Source organism: Anomaloglossus baeobatrachus, chromosome 3, assembly GCF_048569485.1.
Source record: "Anomaloglossus baeobatrachus isolate aAnoBae1 chromosome 3, aAnoBae1.hap1, whole genome shotgun sequence".
NCBI classification, from domain to species: domain Eukaryota; kingdom Metazoa; phylum Chordata; class Amphibia; order Anura; family Aromobatidae; genus Anomaloglossus; species Anomaloglossus baeobatrachus.
Window position 1 is genome coordinate 371583930 of NC_134355.1, and position 21132 is coordinate 371605061.

At 43.8% G+C, this 21132-nt stretch overlaps 1 protein-coding gene across 4 annotated transcripts in view; it reads right to left on the reverse strand.

Annotated features, from left to right (window-relative positions):
* The window catches only part of CYB5R4 (cytochrome b5 reductase 4), a 484942-nt gene that overhangs the window by 88105 nt on the left and 375705 nt on the right, over positions 1-21132 (reverse strand). For all 4 annotated transcript variants that reach the window (XM_075340162.1, XM_075340159.1, XM_075340161.1 and 1 more), the window contains one exon: positions 12717-12857. In XM_075340162.1, coding sequence (XP_075196277.1) covers positions 12717-12857 — 141 coding nt within the window. The remainder of the gene's footprint in view (positions 1-12716; positions 12858-21132) is intronic.

A 21132-nucleotide genomic window follows, 5' to 3' on the forward strand; every position in this document is an offset into this window, starting at 1 on the left:
CAGCCAGCAACAGAATCACACACACACACACACACACACACCCTGTGCAACCTCAGCCAGCAACAGAATCACACACACACACACACACACACACACACACACGGTGCAGCCTCAACCAGCAACAGAAAAACACACACACACACACAAACATTCTGCTCACCTATCCTCCGTCGGCAGCACGCAGGCACGTGGACCCGGTAATGATCACAGCTGCTGTCACCACTGAACTTTCTTCCGGCGCGTGCAGAGCAGTTCTCACTGCACAACAGCCACTGGCCAATCACAGGCAAGCATCTGAGGTCATATGCAGCAGGTGCTTGCCTCTAATTGGCAGGCGGCTGTTATTGCGTTCTGCAGCGAGAACTTCACTGTGCGCGGCAAAGGCAAAACTGTAAACTGAAGTAAATAGCTGGCGGCTGCGGCCCCTTGCACCGGTCGCCATCTTTACCGGGTCCACGGGCCAGCGGGCCGCAAGAAGCCACCTGAAGGGCCGCATGCGGCCCGCGTGTTTGAGACCCCTTCCATAAACTATTTATATGTGCATGTAGCTCTACCAAAGACAAGTCCAGCAATACCTTTACGTGGCCAGTCACTTCCTCCATTATTGACAAATCAGAATTTGAATTTAATATGCAAAAGAAGCTGAAGAGCTATTTGTAGATCTGAAGCCTCTGTCACTCCAGCTCTATTCCCTGCCCAGCACCGCTTTCTCCCGATTGACTGAAAGCCTCTATGTTGTGTGACTTAACCCATTAACGACCGTGGGCAGTAAAATTACGTCCTAGCGGTCATAACGTTACTAACCACAGTCTGCTGCCGGCAGCATGCCGCGATCGGCGCACATCTCAGCTGATTTTCACAGCTGAGATGTGTGCCTGCTAGGCACGAGCAGAATCGTTATCTGCTCATGCCATTTAACCCCTTAAATGGCGCTGTCAATATGTGACAGCGCCATTATAAGCGCGATCGCGGTAAACTTTTACTTACCGCCCGATATCGGAAGTCACGTGACGCGATCACGTGACTTCCGTTAGTTGTCATGGTAGCACAGGGTCATGTGATGACTCCTGTACTACACATGAATTGCTATCACTTTCACTGAGCCCGCGGCCCAGTGAAAAAGAAAGTGAGCGTATCTCCTGTTTACAGCTGTGTAGCTGTGATCAGCAGATAGTGCAGAGCGATCGGATTGCTGATCGCTATAGCCCCCTAGGGGGACTAGTAAAATAAAAAAAAAAAGTTTTAAAAAATTTAAAAAAAAAAAACAAAAAACCTAAAAGTTCAAATCACCCCCCATTCGCCCCATTGAAAATTAAAGGGTTAAAAAAAATAAAAAATATACACACATTTGGCATCACCGCGTTCAGAAACGCCCGATCTATCAAAATAAAAAATCAATTAATCTGATCAGTATATGGCGTAGCAGCAAAAAACATTCCAAACGCCAAAACGACTTTTTTTGTCGCCACAACTTTTGTGCAAAATGCAATAAGAGGCGATCAAAACGTAGCATCTGCTCAAAAATGATACAGTTAAAAACGTCAGCTCGAGACACAAAAAATAAGCCATCACTGAGCCATAGATACCGAAAAATGAGAACGCTACGAGTCACGGAATATGGCGTAAAACGTGCGCCACTTTTTTTGGACAAACTTCCGATTTTTTTTAACCCCTTATATAAAAGTAAACCTATATATGTTTGGTGTCTACGAACTCGCACTGACCTGAGGCATCACACCTACACATCAGTTTTACTATATAGTGGACACAGTGAATAAAATATCTCAAAAACAATAGTGCTATCGCACTTTTTTTTGCAATTTTTCTGCATTTGGAATTTTTTTTGCCGTTTTCCAGTACACTATATGGTAAAACTTATGGTTTCATTTAAAAGTACAGCTCGTTCCGCAAAAAATGAGCCCTCACATGACCATATTGACTGAAAAATAAAAAAGTTACGTCTCTCAGAAAAAGAATGGCGAAAAAAAAAAAGGAAAGCGAAAAATCGGCCGGTCGTGAAGGGGTTAATGCAAAGGAGGCATCAGTCAAAAATTGATTTCTCAAGAATGGAGGATCAGCCTATCTAGATAAAGGAAAACAGAGAGTGGCAGCACTCTGCGGTGACCAAAGACTTCTTTATTTTCTTATGCTGACAGGTGAGACGGACATCAGGGAGTGGAGGGAGATGAGCACGAGGACGACGGTACCGTTTCGCACCTCTAGGGGTGCTTTCACGGGTCCATACAGAGAAACCTTGAGTATTAACCACTTAAATAGGGTATTCCTAACTCACGTGTTGCAATTAAAATCCAATTAAAAAACATTCACATAATGCAACTGACACATATACTAGAATAGAACTGTTGTCAACATGTCATATTATATAATAATGTATTCTAAAGAGTATTTAGCAAGGTTACAACAATAGAAATTTGTTTTTTGTTTTCATTGAGATCCTCATTGGTATGCAGCTTTTCCCATACAAGCTTATATGTTGTGTGAGGTAGCGTGGTCGGCTGCGCGGCAGAAGACACGGGATCCAGGCACCAATGGTCACAGCACACGGTTTATTGCACAAACAAAGTCCAAAACAGCACACAACATGTTCCGGAATGTCCTCCTCCTGGACCAACAGGCCAGGTTCCAGAAATGGCTCACATGTGTTTCTTCGGCAGAATCATAGGGAGTTGTGTTCACTCCCTCACACTAGGGGCCCACGCCCATGTTCCTGTTTCCTTTTAACCCTCCTTTCAGCCTGCAGGGAAACAGCATTAACCCTGGAGTGGAGTTGCTTTCTATACATGGAGGGAGCACAACCGGGGCGAGACGTACCGGCCGTCATTGACAACCCCGGTCACAGTCTCACAGTTGCTATACTGCAATATAGATGTATTTACTTTTACATCTTAATATAATAACTAAGGGTGCTATCATAGCAATGAGGATCAACATCATCCAAAAACATTTGTTCATTTTTTTAAAGTCATGTTTTTATATTTTTAATGATCGTTTGAAAAATGTATCAAAACCTAATTCATATATTCACGTTTATCGGCCTGATCAAGTGGAACATTATATCACCTGTTATATGTGACAGTTATGTCAGACTAATGAATTTGTGATGTTTGACAGATATATTGTAATTAATATTATTTTATTTTATTATTTATATGAAATTCTCAATTAGTCATGTTTATGGTCATAACATTCTAGAAAGGGGGATTTTAAGAAAACAGAGAGGGGAGGTACAGAGCATTCCATTCACAGTAGAGAGGATCGCTGGTATCTATTTACTATATATCTGTGTCCATTGTACTATAAAAAAATGCCAAAGTCATTTTTGTCGTTGAATTCCATGGGCCCCATTGCCCTGGTATCCATGATCCAGCGAGCTTCTCTCCTCAGTAAATGCTTATATGTATCTCTCCCTGCTGGAGATGGTGTAATTTTTTCCAATCCTGCAAACTTTAATAATTTGGTTTTGATACATTTTTCAAACGATCATTAAAAATATAAAAACATGACTGCTTAAAAAAATGAACAAATGTTTTTGGATGATGTTGATCCTCATTGCTATGATAGCACCCGTAGTTATTATAATAAGATGTAAAAATAAATACATCTGTATTGCAGTATAGCAATGTATAGGCTTGTATGGGAAAAGCTGCATACCAATGAGGATCTCAATGAACACAAAAAAACAAATTTCTATTGTTGTAACCTTGCTAAATACTCTTTAGAATATATTATTATATAATATGACATGTTGACAACAGTTCTATTCTAGTATATGTCAGTTGCATTATGTGAATGTTTTTTAATTGGATTTTAATTGCAACACGTGAGTTAGGAATACCCTATTTAAGTGGTTAGTACTCACGGTTTCTCTGTATGGACCCGTGAAAGAACCCCTAGAGGTGCGAAACGGTACCGTCGTCCTCGTGCTCCTCTCCCTCCACTCCCTCATGTCCGTCTCACCCGTCAGCATAAGAAAATAAAGAAGTCTTTGGTCACCGCAGAGTGCTGCCAATCTCTGTTTTCCTTCAATTTGATTGCTTTACTTGGCAAAAGCACCACGGATGGCAACTTCATTGTCCTCTAGCCGCATATCCAGTGAATCTAACGTGAATACATAGCAGTGCAATTGCACCCAGCACGCCCGGTGAATCCACATGGCAGAATCTACATTGAACTGAACTGATCGGGATTACTGCTACACCTCCGATACTGATAAGCGGTGCTGTGCACTTTCCTTCTTTCATTATTATTATCTAGACAAAGGAATTGCCGAACTTGTATTTATAAAGGCTATATACGCACAGAAATAGTTTTGGGGGTTAAATCTTGCTGACAAATTCCCTTAACACAAAAACAAAACAGTATGATATCATGGAGATAAAAAAAAAAAAAGTTAAATTATCTTACGCCTTTTAACCCCTTGGATCTGATCATCAGACATATGTGCTTGTTAACCCTTTAGATTGCGCTGTCAAATACTGACAGCGTGATTTAAAGGACTGCGGCCGTGATTGCACTGTTCCCCCTCCACCATCAGCGGCTCCGTGACACGATCCTGGGGTGCCAATGTATTACAATGACAGCGCGAGGGTCAGATGCTGACCCCTGATGCTGTCATGAGTCACGTCCTGTGAGAGCAGTCAGAGCGCCGTCACTCACAGAAACACTGCATTTCTACTGATTATCATTCTAATCAGGAGAAGCGATCTGATTGAGTACAGTGATAAAGTCCCCTAGGGGGACTAATAAAATCAGTAAAAAAAAGTTTTAAAAAATATGAAAAAAGAAAAAAAATCCTAAAAGTTCAAATCACCCCCTTTTGCCCCATTGTAAATAAAATAATTTAAAAAAAAAAAATAAAAAAAGACACATATTTGGTATCGCCGAGTTCAGAAGTGCCCAATCTATCAGAATATAAAATCAATGAATCTGATCAGTAAACAGCGTAGAGAGAAAAAAATTCAAACGTCAAAATTCCTTTTTTTTGTCGCTGCGATGCATTAAAATGCAATAAAAGGCGATCAAATCATTGCAACTACACAAAAATGGTAAAATTAAAATTGCCAGCTCCGGACGCAAGAAATAAGCAATCACTAAGGCCAAGATCCAGAAATTAAGAACCCTATGGGTCTTGGAAAATGGCAACAAAGTGCAATTCTTTTTCTGGACAATCTTTTGAATTTTTTTTCACCACTTAGTTAAAAGTAAAAGTATACATGTTTGATATCTATGAACTCGTACTGACCTGGCTGAATCATACTATATAGTGAACATGGTAAAAAAAAAACCAAAAACACAATTAAGCCTTCCTATGGTACTATTGACGAAAAAATACAGTTATGGCTCTCTGAACAAGTGAAGGAATAAACGAAATTAAAAATGGAAAAATCGCCCGGGGATGAAGGGGTTAATCACTGCCAATATACATTTTTTTTGACCTGAAGAAAAAAAAAAGAATAACACCCCTTCCAGGTGACGATGCAACTGATACTAGTTGTATACTATAGCTGACACGCCACTAATTTGGCAATGGTAGGGACACTGTCAGACAAAGACAGAAAGGGTCCCCTTTACGAGAACAATATAGGGCCCCTCTGCAGCCCAAGAGCTCGTCAAAATGCACAATTTCACCTGCTGTAGAGGTACATATGGGCCCCTGAGCCATTGCACAGGCTGCACCAATGATATGTCCGCCCCTGGGTCAGGATAAGCCATCAATAATGACACCGGCATCTAGATTGTTAACAAAGGGAGGATGTTAACTCTTTAACTACAACAATAGATTCCAGAGAGGGAGGGGTCTCATACCTGACCAAAGCCTTCTTGACCCTCTCAGAGACACCCTGAGAAAGTGGCTACTCATAGCAGAGTCGAGTCATTCCGCTGGGTGTCCAGTGACCAACGCCGAATTTCGGCGCAGTAATCCTCCGTTGGTCGACTCTCCTGTTAAAGAGCTTGGATTTTGGACTCGGCTAACGACACTTTATCAGGGTCTCGTATATGAGCACGAGTGCTGAAAAAAAAAACGCCCACTGAGCCCAACACAGGGGAGTCAGGGGGCAAGGAAAAGGACCAGGATTGTGGATCACCGCTGAGAAGAGAGATGACTATCCCTACCCGTTGGGCCTCATCCCTGGAAGAGAGGTGCTGCAGTCAGAAGTACAACTTACAGGGGTCCTGGAAAAAGATGAACTGACTGGGAAACCGCTCAGGAAGCGGCGGTTTGGGCTCAGGGGCCCTGGTAACAAATCCTGCCTGCCCAGTAGGTGGAGATTGGGCTTGCTGCTGAATTGCTCCCTTTTAGCTCAGCTACCTGAAGAGTTAGCACCTGCATCAGCTTCGCCAGACTGGGGACAGTATTCATGAGTAAATAGGTTTCGGGGCCAAAGATAATGTCACAGGGTTTCCTAAACTGGCCCTCTAACTTGAGTCCCTGTGCTGTTCCTTATCTTGGAGGTACGATTGATGGTAGCCAGGTCCAAGCCCCCAGCGTGACCCTGACTCCTGTCCGAGCCCTGATCTTACCCCTCCACCCCGGGAGTGGGCCGGAAACCAACTAATTAAACCCCACAGAAAAGACACAGACAAGGGAGAACGAAACCTGATACACACTGCTCTCAAACACAAAGGAGAGACTATATGTATACAGGGGAATAAGGAACAGGGGAGGGTATAACCTCATAAAAAGGGAATATTCACACTACACAGAAAAGCAACTGTAGTTCACCATGAACTGGACAACAACTGAGACTGGGATCGGTGAAGCTATCTTGGCGATCTCCAACTACAGTCCTCAGACTTAAATAGGAAGAGACCACCTGTGGATGGTAATCAGCAACCTGGCTCTCAGAAGAATTGCACATTTCTCCAAAAAGGATTAACTCCTGCATGGCTAGGAGTAGTGAAACAATTCAGCCGACCACAACAGAGCTGAGCACTTAACACTAGAAGTCCCAGAGAGGGGTCATTTAACATTTCTACCTTTGGAACCCAGAGACGGGTCGAATGACCTGAAGGATTTTAGCTAACATCCTATAATCACAGTCTTTTGTTCTGTAAGGCTACGTTCACACTTGCATTGAACGGCATCCGTTGCATTGCGTTGTGGGACAAATGCAACGGATGTATTGCATATAGTGGCACAACGGATGCAACGGATCGTACAAAAGAACGGAATCAGCAGTTTCACCGGCGGCAGACTATTGTGAACGACCAGCTGATAACTCGGCTGCTGGGCGCTCAGCTGATCGTTCACAGCAGCCGGTCGCCAGGTGATCAGCTGATTGTTTACAGCAGCCGGTCGCCGGGTGATCAGCTGATCGTTCGGCTGCCGAGAATGTGTGCGGGGGGCGGAGTGCGAGGTGGGTGGAGCCGAGCGGGGCCATGGCGCTGAGGACAGGTGAGTGAGTGTGCGCGTGTACGTGCGCTTGTACGCCTGCGTGTGTGTACGTGTGTGTACATACGGAGTGGAGTACATATACATATATATATACTGGAGTTATATACTACATATAGCTTTTATGATGCGGTCCTGTGGATTATCTTTTTTTCATGCTTGATGAGTTGGTCCACTTTTATACCTGTTTAACCTCAGTATTTTTAAAAATAAAAATTAAATATGATAAATATTGTCTTTCTGATATTTGGGCTTTTTTGATTGCGTTTTTCCTCCTTCGCTTTCCTACTGCTTTTTGCGATTTGCCCTATATCCATTAGACAATAATGTTGATAATGAATACCATTGAGTGATATCAATATGTATATAAGTTCACTGTTCAAATACCTAAATGTGAACAGACACCACAGTAAATCCGCGTGTGCGGACCCAGCAGCACATGACAATAGGGGACCCGACAGGTTTCCTTTAAAATTAGAGTTAAAGCTGAGAGGAGAGTGAAAAACAGACAACTGTTGGAAGTTATTCCACAACAGAAAATACACCACAGTAAAATACATTAGGGTAGGCACATACACAAATAAATAATTAACAATGCTGCATATAAGATAAGAAATACAAGCCACTACAGGTAAAAAAGAATAAAAGGCAAAAGTAATCACTCACATATAGTAACAAAAGGTTACACACATCATGGAGCCAATAGCCCCAGACATGCTTTCCACAAAATGTGATCCACAACGCAACATAAAAGTATCAGTATAATACACATTAATAAAAATCTCTCAATTTGTGCAGCTCATTTTTACAAATTAAAAGTAACCTCTAATTTCCAAGATAAGTATTTACCTGTAAATATAAGGTTAATCTACAGGTAAAAAGCATTAAAATCATGCCTGCCTGTCTTACTGAATTAACGTACATCCATTATGTACAGTTTGTTTCCAGGCATAGGGGCGGTGAAGGCAGTGCTTACAGTTGCCACGCACTATAGTTAGCACAGTTGGACTTAAAGGGAACCTGTCATCAGAAATTTAGCTGTAAACCTAAATGTTTCCCCCTCTGCAGCTCCTGGGCTGCATTCTAGCAAGGTTCCTGTACTTTTTGTGGCCCCTTTTAAACCAAATTAAATACTTTATAAACTTGTACCTTTTGCTATGTAAATTTTGTAAATCGTCCATGGGGGCGGGCTCTCTGCTGACTGTTGCTGTTCCTCCAGCAGATTTACGCCGCCCCCCAACGCTGAATTTCATATCTCAGGACGCCGCCCCTGGGTGCCCGTGGTCCCGCACATGCGCTGTGCGACTGTAGCGGGACTGTGCACTGTGTGCACGTGTGACCGCTGTTGACGTTTTGCGCAGGCACGAGGTTATGGGCAGCGCTGTGAGTGTCATCAGCAAGTGCCGCCCATAACCTCGTGACCGTACTTTCCCCTCTTCCTCCAGCGTTCTGCGCAAGCGCTTGCTGGCCAGATGACCCGACGTCACCTCTTTCCCATCTTGCCCTGCTGCAGGGTAAGATGGGAAGGAGGTGCGTCTGGTCATTTGGCCGGCGAGCGCATGCACAGAACGCTGGAGGCAGTGGGGGAAAGCGCGTCCACGAGATTCTGGGCGGGCACTGGCGATGCAATCACAGCGCCGCCCATAATCTCGTGCTTGTGACACACGTCACCAGCGATCCTGGCGTGGGCGGCACCTCAGGCGCAGTGGGCGGCGTCCTGATGGATGAAATGGAGCGTGGGGGGATGGCGTCAATGTGCTGGAGGAACAGCAACGGTCAGCAGAGAGCCCGCCCCCATGGACGATTTACAAAATTCACATAGCAAAAGGTACAAGTTTATAAAGTATTTAATTTGGTTTAAAAGGGGCCACAAAAAGTACAGGAACCTTGCTAGAATGCAGCCCAGGAGCTGCAGAGGGGGAAACTTTTAGGTTTACAGCTAAATTTCTGATGACAGGTTCCCTTTAATCATGGGCATTTAGACAGGCTGCTCGGCACACATATGCTCCGTGCACTGCTCCGAAGAATGGAAGAAAATGGTTACAGGGATGATGTAAGTTCATTTTCTCCCTTTAGCTGATCTCCAGTTAGAGCTGGCAAGCAAGATTTTATCACTATGTACCTGCAGATAAACCTTATATTTGCAGGTAAATAGTATTTTTGGACGACATGATCCCTTTAAGAATAATGGCTTGTGACAATCTACAGTAGAAGAGAGAGTGCTTGTGAAGTGCTATACTGAAATGAAAAGAAATCCAAATGTGACAGAAATCTTTTAAAAAATATAAATATAAAAAAACAGCATTCAGTTAAAACACAAGGACAAACCTGAGTTTCAATACTACTACAAGGTTTTTAAGTAAGCACAATATTTTGCTCAAAATAATATAAATCAGTAAGTGGATCCTTGTATTAAGAAATAATAAAGATGTCTGTTTATTCACAGCAGTTATGTAGACAAATCTATTAATATTCAAACACAAAAACAAAGACAATATTATTTTACCATCCTGATAAACTAAAAGCACTTCAGAAGGACGAGTCATTATATTAACTAATTTATTACATCAACTAAACCATTAAAAGAGAAGAACAAGACTGGAATTATATTCACTTGAAAATTTGATCAGGTTGTATATTAATCATCTGCTATATAAATACAGTGCTTTGCGAAAGTATTTGGCCCCTTTGAATTTTTCAACCTTTTCCCACATTTCAGGCTTCAAACATAAAGATAAAAATTTTAATGTTATGATGAAGAATCAACAACAAGTGGGACACAATTGTGAAGTTGACCGAAATGTATTGATTATTGTGATCATGGGCCTCTTGGATGCATCTCTGATCAGTCTTCTCCTTGTTTGACATGAAAGTTTGGATGGACGGCTACTTTTTATCTTTGTGTTTGAAGCCTGGAATGTGGGAAAAGGTTGAAAAATTCAAGGGAGCCGAAAACTTTCGCAAGGCACTGTACATGCCATGCTGCCAGTGATTTGATTGACAGCAGCATTCAATGGGTTCAATATCACCTAAGGGAGCCAACTTCAGTTTCTAATGTTAGAGACAGGCGACGTATAACAAGTCGCTGAAAAAAACTAAATCCAAAAAACTTAACAGAACAAAGGTCACGCTTACCGAAACTTGGTCACAATAACAATATACTGTAGAATGCAGTTGGGTGCACATGATAATGGCGGAGGTAGCACAGGGGAAAAATACTGATGAATAACTACTCATACACCTACCAGCCATGTGCAATGATAAAGCTTATATAATGTAGTGCACCAAGCGAGCTTAAAGCCTACTAGACACACCCATATTATTAAATCAGGCTGACTTCCCAACTCCAAATAAAGGCACCCCAGAACTACAAACACCCTTTTTCTCTCTCCTTTATAAAACACTACAGGGCCTGGCCACATCTAGGAAAGATAAAAAAATACATGAGGCATTATTGTGACCAAGTATTGGTAGGTATGGCCTTTTTATGGGATAACACAGCCGGTATATGCCATATATGGAGCAGGCACAGCTCCATACATCTACAACATGTGTTGGACAAGTACGGTGGATGTCAGCAAGGAATCATAAATTTGTTCAGTTAGGATTGTTGATTGTCCTAATCTGTAGTCAGTACCTACTGCCAATTCAGGGTGAACAGTTCAGCTCCTCAAGGATGGCCCATCCAAACACATCGTAGAAAGAAGACTAACTGTCTCCCAGTACAGTTTCATGAGCTTGGAGCAGATACCAAGACAAGATTCATTACATGAGGAAGTCGGGCAACATTTTTAAAAGGGCATCAACCCAGTAGCAGGACTGGTATTTGTTTTTTTGTTCAAAAGGTAATAAGGGGAAACACTGCCTTACTGTCACACCGTATTTGGCTCTAAATTCGCCGAATGTCATGGTGGTATCAGACGCTGTTCAGTCTACAGACTCTAACACTTCACACTATGTCAGTGTTTCTCAACTCCAGTCCTCAAGACCCACCACCAGATCATGTTTTCAGGTTTTCCTCAATCAGGTTTCTCAGATTTCTTTAATGTTGCACAGGTGATGGAATTATTCCCTGTCTAATATTGAGGAAAACCTGAAAACATGATCTGTTGGTGGGTCTTGAGGACTGGCGTTGAGAAACACTGCACTATGCTTTCTCTGGTGCTTCTGAGTTGCACTGGCAGGCGCGGGTGTCAATCAGCTGTGTGCTTATTAGTGATCAGGCTAGCAGGAGTAAATTTCTGCTAGCCTGTTGGTTAGCTTTTGGATTACATGTTGCGGAAGACCTATTACAGTAACTCCCCACATTTTTAAAATAGAGGAATTTGTCTTTCTATGCCGACTAAAGCTTTCGCTAAATCGGTCCGTGTACTGTAGTGGTCTAATAACTGGTGATTTACTGCGTGTTGTTTGGTTTGCTGTGGAATTCCTCCTGTTGTCTGTTTTTTTTCCTCCCTGCTCTTTATTTTCCTTCTTATAATTTGTTGTCTGATTACTCTGTGTGAGTGTGCTGCGTGCTAGAGTTTTAGTTTCTCCAGTTTGTCCATATCTGTGGGTTGTACCACTCCTGTTCCAGTCTTCCCCTGAGGTGGGGGAAAGGGGTATTAGATCAAGGCTTGACAAGAGCAGGTCAGGTCAAGGAAGGCAGTCCAGACATCGTCACCATTAGATATATCGCTGAGAATAGGGACAGCTTCAGTTTCCGATGTTTTGGCAGTAACCCCATCTGTGCTCTGGACAGAATTGGACTCAGGAATTATTGGTGAGTTGGACTTTTCTTCAACTTTATATTTTTCACAGCATCTCAACATTTTTTGAAACGGGTTGTGTTGATATACGTTATTTTCTAAATATATAACTGTATGCAATGGAAGCAAACAACACAAATATATCTCACTTTTACATCATGACCACGCTAGATTGTTATTCATTCTGAAACACTGTGCATAGGTCGTGAAATTCCTGACAAGTACAGTACATAACAATTCTGTCTAATCTTAGAAAGCTTATTCCAGAAAGCACTGGTGCTTGCTAGAAAATAACTCATCAAAGTAAACCACAATCTTAATCTGTAATCTTCCATAATGCTCGCACTCCAATAAAACTTAAATGAATACAATGTTCTGAGCTACAATTACAGAGCAAATGAAAAATTATTAAAATAGTAGACTGTTAAGGTGCTTTCTCCTCTCGTTTTGTCAAGATAAGCATTAAGTAGCAATTGTTGCCTGTTGTTTTTCCCCTCTTCAATTTTCTCCGACATTGTGTAAAAATATAAATGATATAAAGATTTTTTTCCTACCTTCAATTGTTCGCTTGAGGTAAACATGATGACCCACTGGAACCTGAAGATGACAGCAACGAGGTAGTTCAAAGCAAAATAATTTGGTATTATGATTTATGTCGGTTTTCGAAGCTAGTCTGCATTTCCTATAATAAAGCCCTGTGGGAGATAAAGACAAAATGCACATAAGTAAAAAGGAGACAAATGTTTCATATAAACATAAATGACATTTAAAGTTACAAAAGTCTGATAATTCAAACAGTAGCAATCAATGATCAGATTCACATATTTTCTGTTATTTGAAGTAACAAGAACAATTTAAATAGCTCAATACAACTAATATAACAAGAGGTTTCCCTAATTAAAGACATAAAATGTCATGTTTAATGACCACTGCAGCATCAGAATTATTTAAGCCTTTGTGACGAGCGTCTTGAGTACTTACCGCATTTCTCCGAAAATAAGACAGGGTCTTGTATTATTTTTCACTCTGAAAAATGTGCTAGGGCTTATTGTCGGGGACACACGGGTATTCCCTATGCACGGCTCAGTTTACTCATAATGTACTGCTAACTTTCCCCTCAAAAGAAGGCAGACAGCCTCTCAGGAGAATGGCACTTACTAGATGCCGGACAATTAAAGTGAACGGGTTCCTCTCACATAGAAGTCAGCATCACTGTCAGGTCCCCCTGCGTCCCACAGTGGGCGCTTATGGCCAGAGGCAGTATTACTCACACAGTTTGGGTATGTGCCCATGGGAGCTCGCACCTACGGATTTTGCTGCGGAAAACCTGTGGATTTATCTGGATTTTCTAGATAAATACGCAGGTTTCAGCAAGTATAGACACTCCCCATGTTATCCTATGGGACATGGGGAGAGTCTGCGTCCATGCTTCGGTATGAACGGCTGCGGAATATGCTGCAGATGTCCTGCAGCCGCACATAACTGCATATCAATTATTTCTGCGGAATTCCCGGCCCTCCACTATGTAGATAGAGGCCGGAACTTCTGCAGGTAAGTCGCACGAATCTCCACAGGTTTACCGCAGTTATTTCGCTGGAATCCCGCAGCAATGGATAGCTGCGGATTCCGGGGATCAGCTGCAGGAAACCTGCGGTCGTACCGGCGGATATATCCGCGGGTACAGAGTCCCGTGGTAACATATCCTTAGTGATACTGAGACCCGATGTGTGTGTGTAAGTGAGCGGAACAGTGAGGGATCTGACAGCAATGCAGATCTCTGTCAGAGAGCCCATCCACTCTAGGCACTTTCCAGCTGTAGTTGTTCGGGGGTCTGATGAGTGCGATTTCTTGGGGGGAGTGGTCTGCTTTCTTTTGGTGTTCTCTTCTCTTTTTTGGGGGTGTCTGCTTTATTTAATGAAGTTTCCTGCTTTATTTTTTAACATTTTTAGCACTTGGACACTTTATTACTGGACTGCAACTAGGGCTTATTTTTGGAGTAGGGCTTATGCTTTAACCACTTCATAACCTAGGACGTATATGTACATCCTAGGTTGTCTCCCCCCGTTTGTCGTGAGCAAGTGCCAAGCCCGCAGTAATCCCTGCACATGTCTTCTGATCTGATCATCAAACATGTGTGGCTAACAGGCGTCGGTGGATCGGTGATTCTACCCAAGCTTGTTAACCGCTAATATCGCACTGTCAAGCTCCGACAGCGCGAACTAATGCACGCCAGTGGCGATCGCACCATAGCCCGCCACCATCGGTGGCATAGTGGGAAAAAAATTCTAAACGCCATAATTACATTTTTTTTGGTCACCGCAACATTGCATTAAAATGCAATAACAGGCGATCAAAACAGCGCAGCTATGCAAAAATGTTATAATTAAAAGAGCCAGCTCAAGGTGCAAAAAATAAACCTTCACTGAGCCCCAGATCCCGAAAAATGAGAACACTACAGGTCTTGGAAAATGGCGACAAAACCACTTTTTTTTTTGTTTTTACAAATGTATGATTTTTTTTATTACTTAGATAAAACTAAAACTATACATGTTTGATATCTATGAATTCGTACTGACCTGGGGAACCATAATGTAAGATCAGTTTTACCATATAGTGAACATGGTAAATAATAATAGTAAAAAATCCCAATTATGCAATTGCATGTTTTTTGCAATTTCAATGAACTTACATTTTTTTTCCCATTTTTAAGTACACTATCTGGTAAAATTAATGGTCTCAATCAAAACTACTTGGAGATTAAAGGCTCTACCACGCACAATATAGCTGCGCTCCTCTTTTCCCTTCTTTTCTCACTGCTCTCCCTTTGTCTCTCTCACGTTCTCTCTTTTTCCTCTTTTCGTCTCCCTCTTTCCCTCTTTCTTTTCACCCTTTTTTTCTCTCTCTCTTTTTCTTTCTCTCCCTCTTTCTCTCTTCCTCTCTCCCCCTCTCCTTCTCTCCCTCTCTCTTTTCTTCTCTCTCTTCCTCTTTCTTTCCCTCTCCTTTCTTATTCTTCTCTGTCTCCTTCCCTCTCTCCCTGGCTCCTCTTTTTTCTCTCTCTCTCTTTCCCTTTTCATCCCCTCTTTTCCCCTTCCTTCTCTTCTCTCTCTCTCTCTCTCTTCTTTTCTCTCTCTCTCTCCTTTTCTCTCTCTCTCCTTTTCTCTCTCTCTCTCCTTTTCTCTCTCTCTCTGCTTTTCTCTCTCTCTCTGCTTTTCTCTCTCCCTCTCCTTTTCTCTCTCTCTCTCCTTTTCTCTCTCTCTCTCCTTTTCTCTCTCTCTCGCTCCTTTTCTCTCTCGCTCCTTTTCTCTCTCTCTCTCCTTTTCTCTCTCTCTCTCTCTCCTTTTCTCTCTCTCTCCTTTTCTCTCTCTCTCTCGCTCCTTTTCTCTCTCTCTCTCCTTTTCTCTCTCTCTCTCTCTCCTTTTCTCTCTCTCTCTCTCTCTCCTTTTCTCTCTCTCTCCTTTTCTCTCTCTCTCCTGTTCTCTCTCTCCTTTTCTCTCTCTCTCTCCTTTTCTCTCTCTCTCTCTCCTTTTCTCTCTCTCTCTCCTTTTCTCTCTCTCACCTTTTCTCTCTCTCTCTCCTTTTCTCTCTCTCTCTCCTTTTCTCTCTCTCTCTCCTTTTCTCTCTCTCTCTCCTTTTCTCTCTCTCTCTCTCTCTCCTTTTCTCTCTCTCTCCTTTTCTCTCTCTCTCCTTTTCTCTCTCTCTCTCTCCTTTTCTCTCTCCTTTTTTTTCTTTCTCCCTCTCTTTCCTTCTCCCTCTCTCCCTCTTTTTTCTCCCTCTCTCCTCCTCTCTCTCTCCCTCCCTCTGTTCTCCTCTCTCTCTTTTTTTCTTTCTCTCCCTTTCTTCTTTTCTCTCTTGTTTCCTTTTCTCTCTTTCTCTCCTTGGTAGTGATACTAGCTCCGGCTGTTCAATTTGGTTTGTACAAGCAACTTATCTATGTCATTTGACCATTATATCCCATGGTACATAATATGTTACTTTACCTGTACTAATTATTCTTTTTTCATGTAATTAAGAGCACACTCTGCAATACGTGTGGAACCTTACCTCTATTTGTCCACCTCCGGTTGTCCTTCGAGACCCGTGTTTCCTTACTCTGACCAGTGATGTACGTTCCATCCACAGTATTCCTTCATGAATATTTGTATATATTTCTGTGTATCACCTGTACATAATGCACTCACTATTGTTATTGTCTTCACACCTTTTCAGGCAACAACCTTGAGAAAGGCTCTATGCCGAAACGTTGGTGCTGTTGCTCTGGTTAGGTTCCTTTTGCAGTGTGTCAGTCAATAAAATCACTTACGCATATTCCCTTTTTATCTTCATTCGAGTGCTGGGGTTCACTTTACTGTACTCAATCAAAACTACAACTTCTCTGTCACAAAACAAGTTATGGCTCTTGGAAGAAGTGGAGGAAACAACTAAAACGAAAAACGACAAATTGCCAGGGGGTGAAGGGGTTAAGCATACTCCAAAAATGTATGCTAGGGCTTATTTTCAGGGTAGGTCTTATTTCTGGGGAAAAACAGTAGTAGAGCATTTTTAGCTGTTATGACCTGCTGCAAACATGATGCATAGCCAGACACTTGCTTCTGGTAGCATTTCCAGGGGAACGTTAGAACATATTAATGCCTTCTCTGGATGGATTCAATCAATTGTTATGAAATCATAGGAGAAAATATCATGCCTTCTATAAGGAAGCTGAAGCGAGGGAGTCCCAGAAGATTCTGGGGTGGTTGTCAGTTGAACCTTTTAGAAAATGTTTGATAGGATTTGAACAATGTGGTAGCAGCACACAAATCCAAGAATATTAGTGAACTGGTTGTCCATAGAAATGAGCTAAGATTAGTTAGGAACACTGCCAAAATGTAGTTTATGGCTATGCATCATATTAGCAGCAGATCATAACAGCCAAAAGTGCTCTATTAACTACTAAAGTTTCTTGTCATAAAATGGTTGAACAATTGCTAAAGGGCTGGTCCGAAAGTTTAATTTAATCTGGTCTATATATGACAATCTTGCCACTCTCTCTCTCTCTCTATATATCTATCTATCTATCTATCTATATGTCTGTATATTTAAAATAATAATCTAATTACTTTTCTAATATAGTGTAAATTACGACACGTGAGGGGCATGGCTTGACATGGCCGAGTGAGGACGTGCACCTTCCCAGCTCCACAGCACTTCCAGCACAATCTACCTGCATCCGACCATTAAGATGGGCAAGACCAGTATCAAATGATCCAGGGCACGCTCCTCTACCCGCACGGGCCCACAGAGGAGCGACAACATCATTCTTTACCTGTCAGGAGCAAGGAGCTTGTCAGCCGAGGCTCCCATGCGGCCTGCTCAGGAGACGGAGCCATGGGAAGCAGCTGATAACCACGCGGCGGGGGAGATAGGAACCTGCCACCATCCGGAGCCAGACGAGGTCACCGTGGAGAGGGGTGAGTGCTGGGATACCCCGGGAGGAACCACGATCCCAGACCCTGGGGGACGCCATCCAGGGGAACTGCCACCACAAGATGGACCGACACAGCCAGCAGAAGGCTGTACTGCCAGAGGGATCCCTGCAGGGAGAAGCTTCAGGTAGCTCCTACAGGGGGGAGGGAAACCCACGTGAAGCGCTGCTTACCCGGGCAGCTCCTATGTGTGACTCTATCTCTACTGGATCACAATGTGGGGGAAGCACTGGAGTGCTGAGTGAGGCCTTTACAAGTACACAAGAGGGTGCAGAAGCTGACAAAAGTCTCCCCTCCCCCCAGCCCATAGATGACACAGAGGCACCAGCGTGGGCATTACTGAGGGGGACCCCCCACCTCTAGCAATTCACCTCAGTGGTCGTTGGGTTCTTCCTGGGCAGGCAGCCCCCCCCAGGGCCCACACATATTGCCAGAAACGCTGCTCCATTTTGCTTTGGCGGGCCCCAACCCGCACCAGCCTGCTCCACAGCAGACAGCGCTGGTTTCCTTGAGGAAGGGGCACCACATGTCCAGTACACCACAATGGACTCTCTATGCAACGCAGTGTGGCCCTTACCAGGTGGGGCCCCCCCCTGCCCCCTCCAATGACCCCGATGGGAGATGATAAGCCGGCCTCATTGGCGGATCTCCGCATGCTTCTTCAGGCAACCTACTAAAAATGATATAATGGCCTTGGCAAACCAGGTTGTGGCGGAGTGCAAGCAGGAATTCGCACAATTCCGATCAGATCTTTCATCTCTCACCTCCAGAGTAGATGATCTCTCTTCCGCCCAAGATTCTAATACTGCTTCCATACAAGTGTTGCAAACTAAGCTACAAGATCAATCCAAGCAATTGTTTTTTCTACAACAAAATATTGATGACTTGGAAAATCGAAACAGGAGAAATAATCTCCGTGTAAGGGGCTTGCCCGAATCCATCGCTCCAGCGGACATTCCCTCAGTTTTGATCTCTATCTTCAACAATCTTCTCAAACGTCCACCTGGAACCAGGATCGAGCTTGATAGAGCTCACAGGGCGCTCCGTCCCATAGATCCAGAGGACTCCAGACCAAGGGACATTGTGTGCCGCGTCCACTTCTATGCACTTAAAAAAGCCATCCTGCAGGCGACTAGAAAGAAATCGAGCCTTACCTATAATGGGAAGCCGATAAAGATCTTACCGGACTTGTCCAGACATACCCTGGCCCAGACAGCGGCCCTCAAACCTCTGCTGGACTCCCTGAGAGAGAGGGGGATCCAGTTCCGGTGGGGCTTTCTCTTCTCCCTGTCAGTCCGCAAAGGTTCTATAAATCATGTCCTGCGTTCTCTGGAGGACTTGCCAGCATTTTTGTCCGGACTGGACCTGCCAACTATGACTCTCCCCCTTTGGCCCGACACTCTGCTTCGTCCCTGGCACCCGGGGAGGAGCTCTGAACCACCCAAGAATCCAATAGCCCGTGAGCAGATGACGGGCCTGCCGTAGAGGGCAGACCGGCCTGGAGAGAGGAGGCACCCGCGCTCAGGTTCCCAGAGGTCTCGAGACCAGACCTGAGCGGACTATTAGTGTCCAACTGAAGGATGACTGGTGACCTGGGCATCCTCATAGTAAGCCCAACTGCCCCATACCTGGGAAGAGGATTATAGGGGGGAGAAGACCTGAGACCCCTATGTGGCCCTTGGACGATTAATGTTTTTTCTTTTTAGGTTATTTGCCCAGAAATTCAAGTATCAATTGTTTCCTCAGATGTCGGTGTTTCATATAGTATCATCTGTTTACTAGTGCTTACTGTTTTTTTTTTTCTTTACAGGAGCTGTTCTCATGTTATGCCTTGCCATTTTGACCCCCACATAGGTCGGGAACCTCTGCCCTGCCAGTTTGTGTTGGGCATGCTCCCATGGTGCGCAATTGAGCGCCTTGAGTTAAGCGCAGAGACTGTCCCTCTGCTTGTTTGTGTTTTCTTTGTTTTCTCATCTTCTGTTTCTTTTCCGCTTTTTCTTTCCTCTGCTCGCTCTAGCCATGGGCACTCTCCGCTGAGGCCACGACCCGGTCTGTATACGAGTATAGAACCCCGAATAGGTCACAAATGGCAAATTTGAACATCGCCTCTTTCAACGTGAAAGGTTTCAACAAGCCGGAGAAAAGGGCACAGATCCTGTATCACCTCCACAAACGTAAGATACATTTAGCTTGTTTTCAGGAGACCCACTTTAAGACCAATCACTCCCCTAAGATTAAAAACAAATATTACCCTACTTGGTTTTTCTCCAATAACCCAGAGTCACGTTCAAAGGGTGTGACGATTGCAGTGCATAGATTGCTCCCCCATCAAATCCTGGATCTTAAAATAGATGAGGGGGCCCGTTACATTATCCTGGGTGACCATATTTTTACGGTTATTAATGCATATGCCCCTAACCAAAATCAGGATCTCTTTGTCGCCAGCCTGGTGGATACCGCCCTCCCCTTGGTGAGAGGTACGGTACTTCTATGTGGGGATTTAAATGTGACACTGGACCTGGCGCTAGATAATTCTAAGGGTAAATCCAGTCTCTCCTATACATTTATCAAGCAGATTAGGAGGTCATTATTACATCTACAATTATTTGATGCGTCGCGAATACAACACCACTCAGAGAGGGACTATAGTTTTTATTCACACCCACAGGATTCTTACAGCCGCCTGGACTACATCTTGGTTCAGCATGTTGCGCTGTCCTGGCTTTCATTCACAGGGATCAGAAACATCCTGTGGTCGGACCACGCTCCGGTGTTTTGCTCCATACGTGTTCCCTCCTTTACGAGGACGATGGGGTCGTGGCGGCTGAACGAATCCTTGCTCCTGGACGAGCCCTGTGCCTCGGATATACGTACTTCTATTTCCAATTTTAGGGCGGATCACACGTCGGACAGCACGGCACCCACTCTTAAGTGGGAGGCCCTCAAGTGCGTCCTACGGGGAGTATTAATTAAACATGGTGCGAGGATTAAAAGAGTGAGAGCCCAGGCTATAAAAGATGCCCTACAGAAGGTCACAAATCTAGAACTCCTTCACAAGCGGGCACTGAGTGCTCCCACTTTGAGGGTGCTTCTGGGGGCGCGACTGGAGGTTAAGAAACTGATGGCCGCAGCATACAGCCATATTATCCAAATAGGTAAAAGTCGATTCTATGAATTCTGGGACAAACAAGGTAGAATGTTAGCCAATACGATACGGGCCAAAAAGGCGACATCTCTTATATATTGTGTCAAAAATTCCCTGGATAAGTTGGTGCACACTACACCCGATATCGCGGGCGCCTTCCACGACTATTATTCTAAGCTTTATAACCTGACCCCGCCTCCTGTGCTCCCCGGTGATGAAAGGCATTCCACCCCTCCCCGTTTAAAAAACTGTCTAGAACCATAATTGATGATTTGGAGGCCCCGTTTGGGTTGGAGGAACTCTTGCAAGTCATTCGGGACACACCTGCAAATAAGAGCCCAGGCCCGGATGGCCAGACAGCTA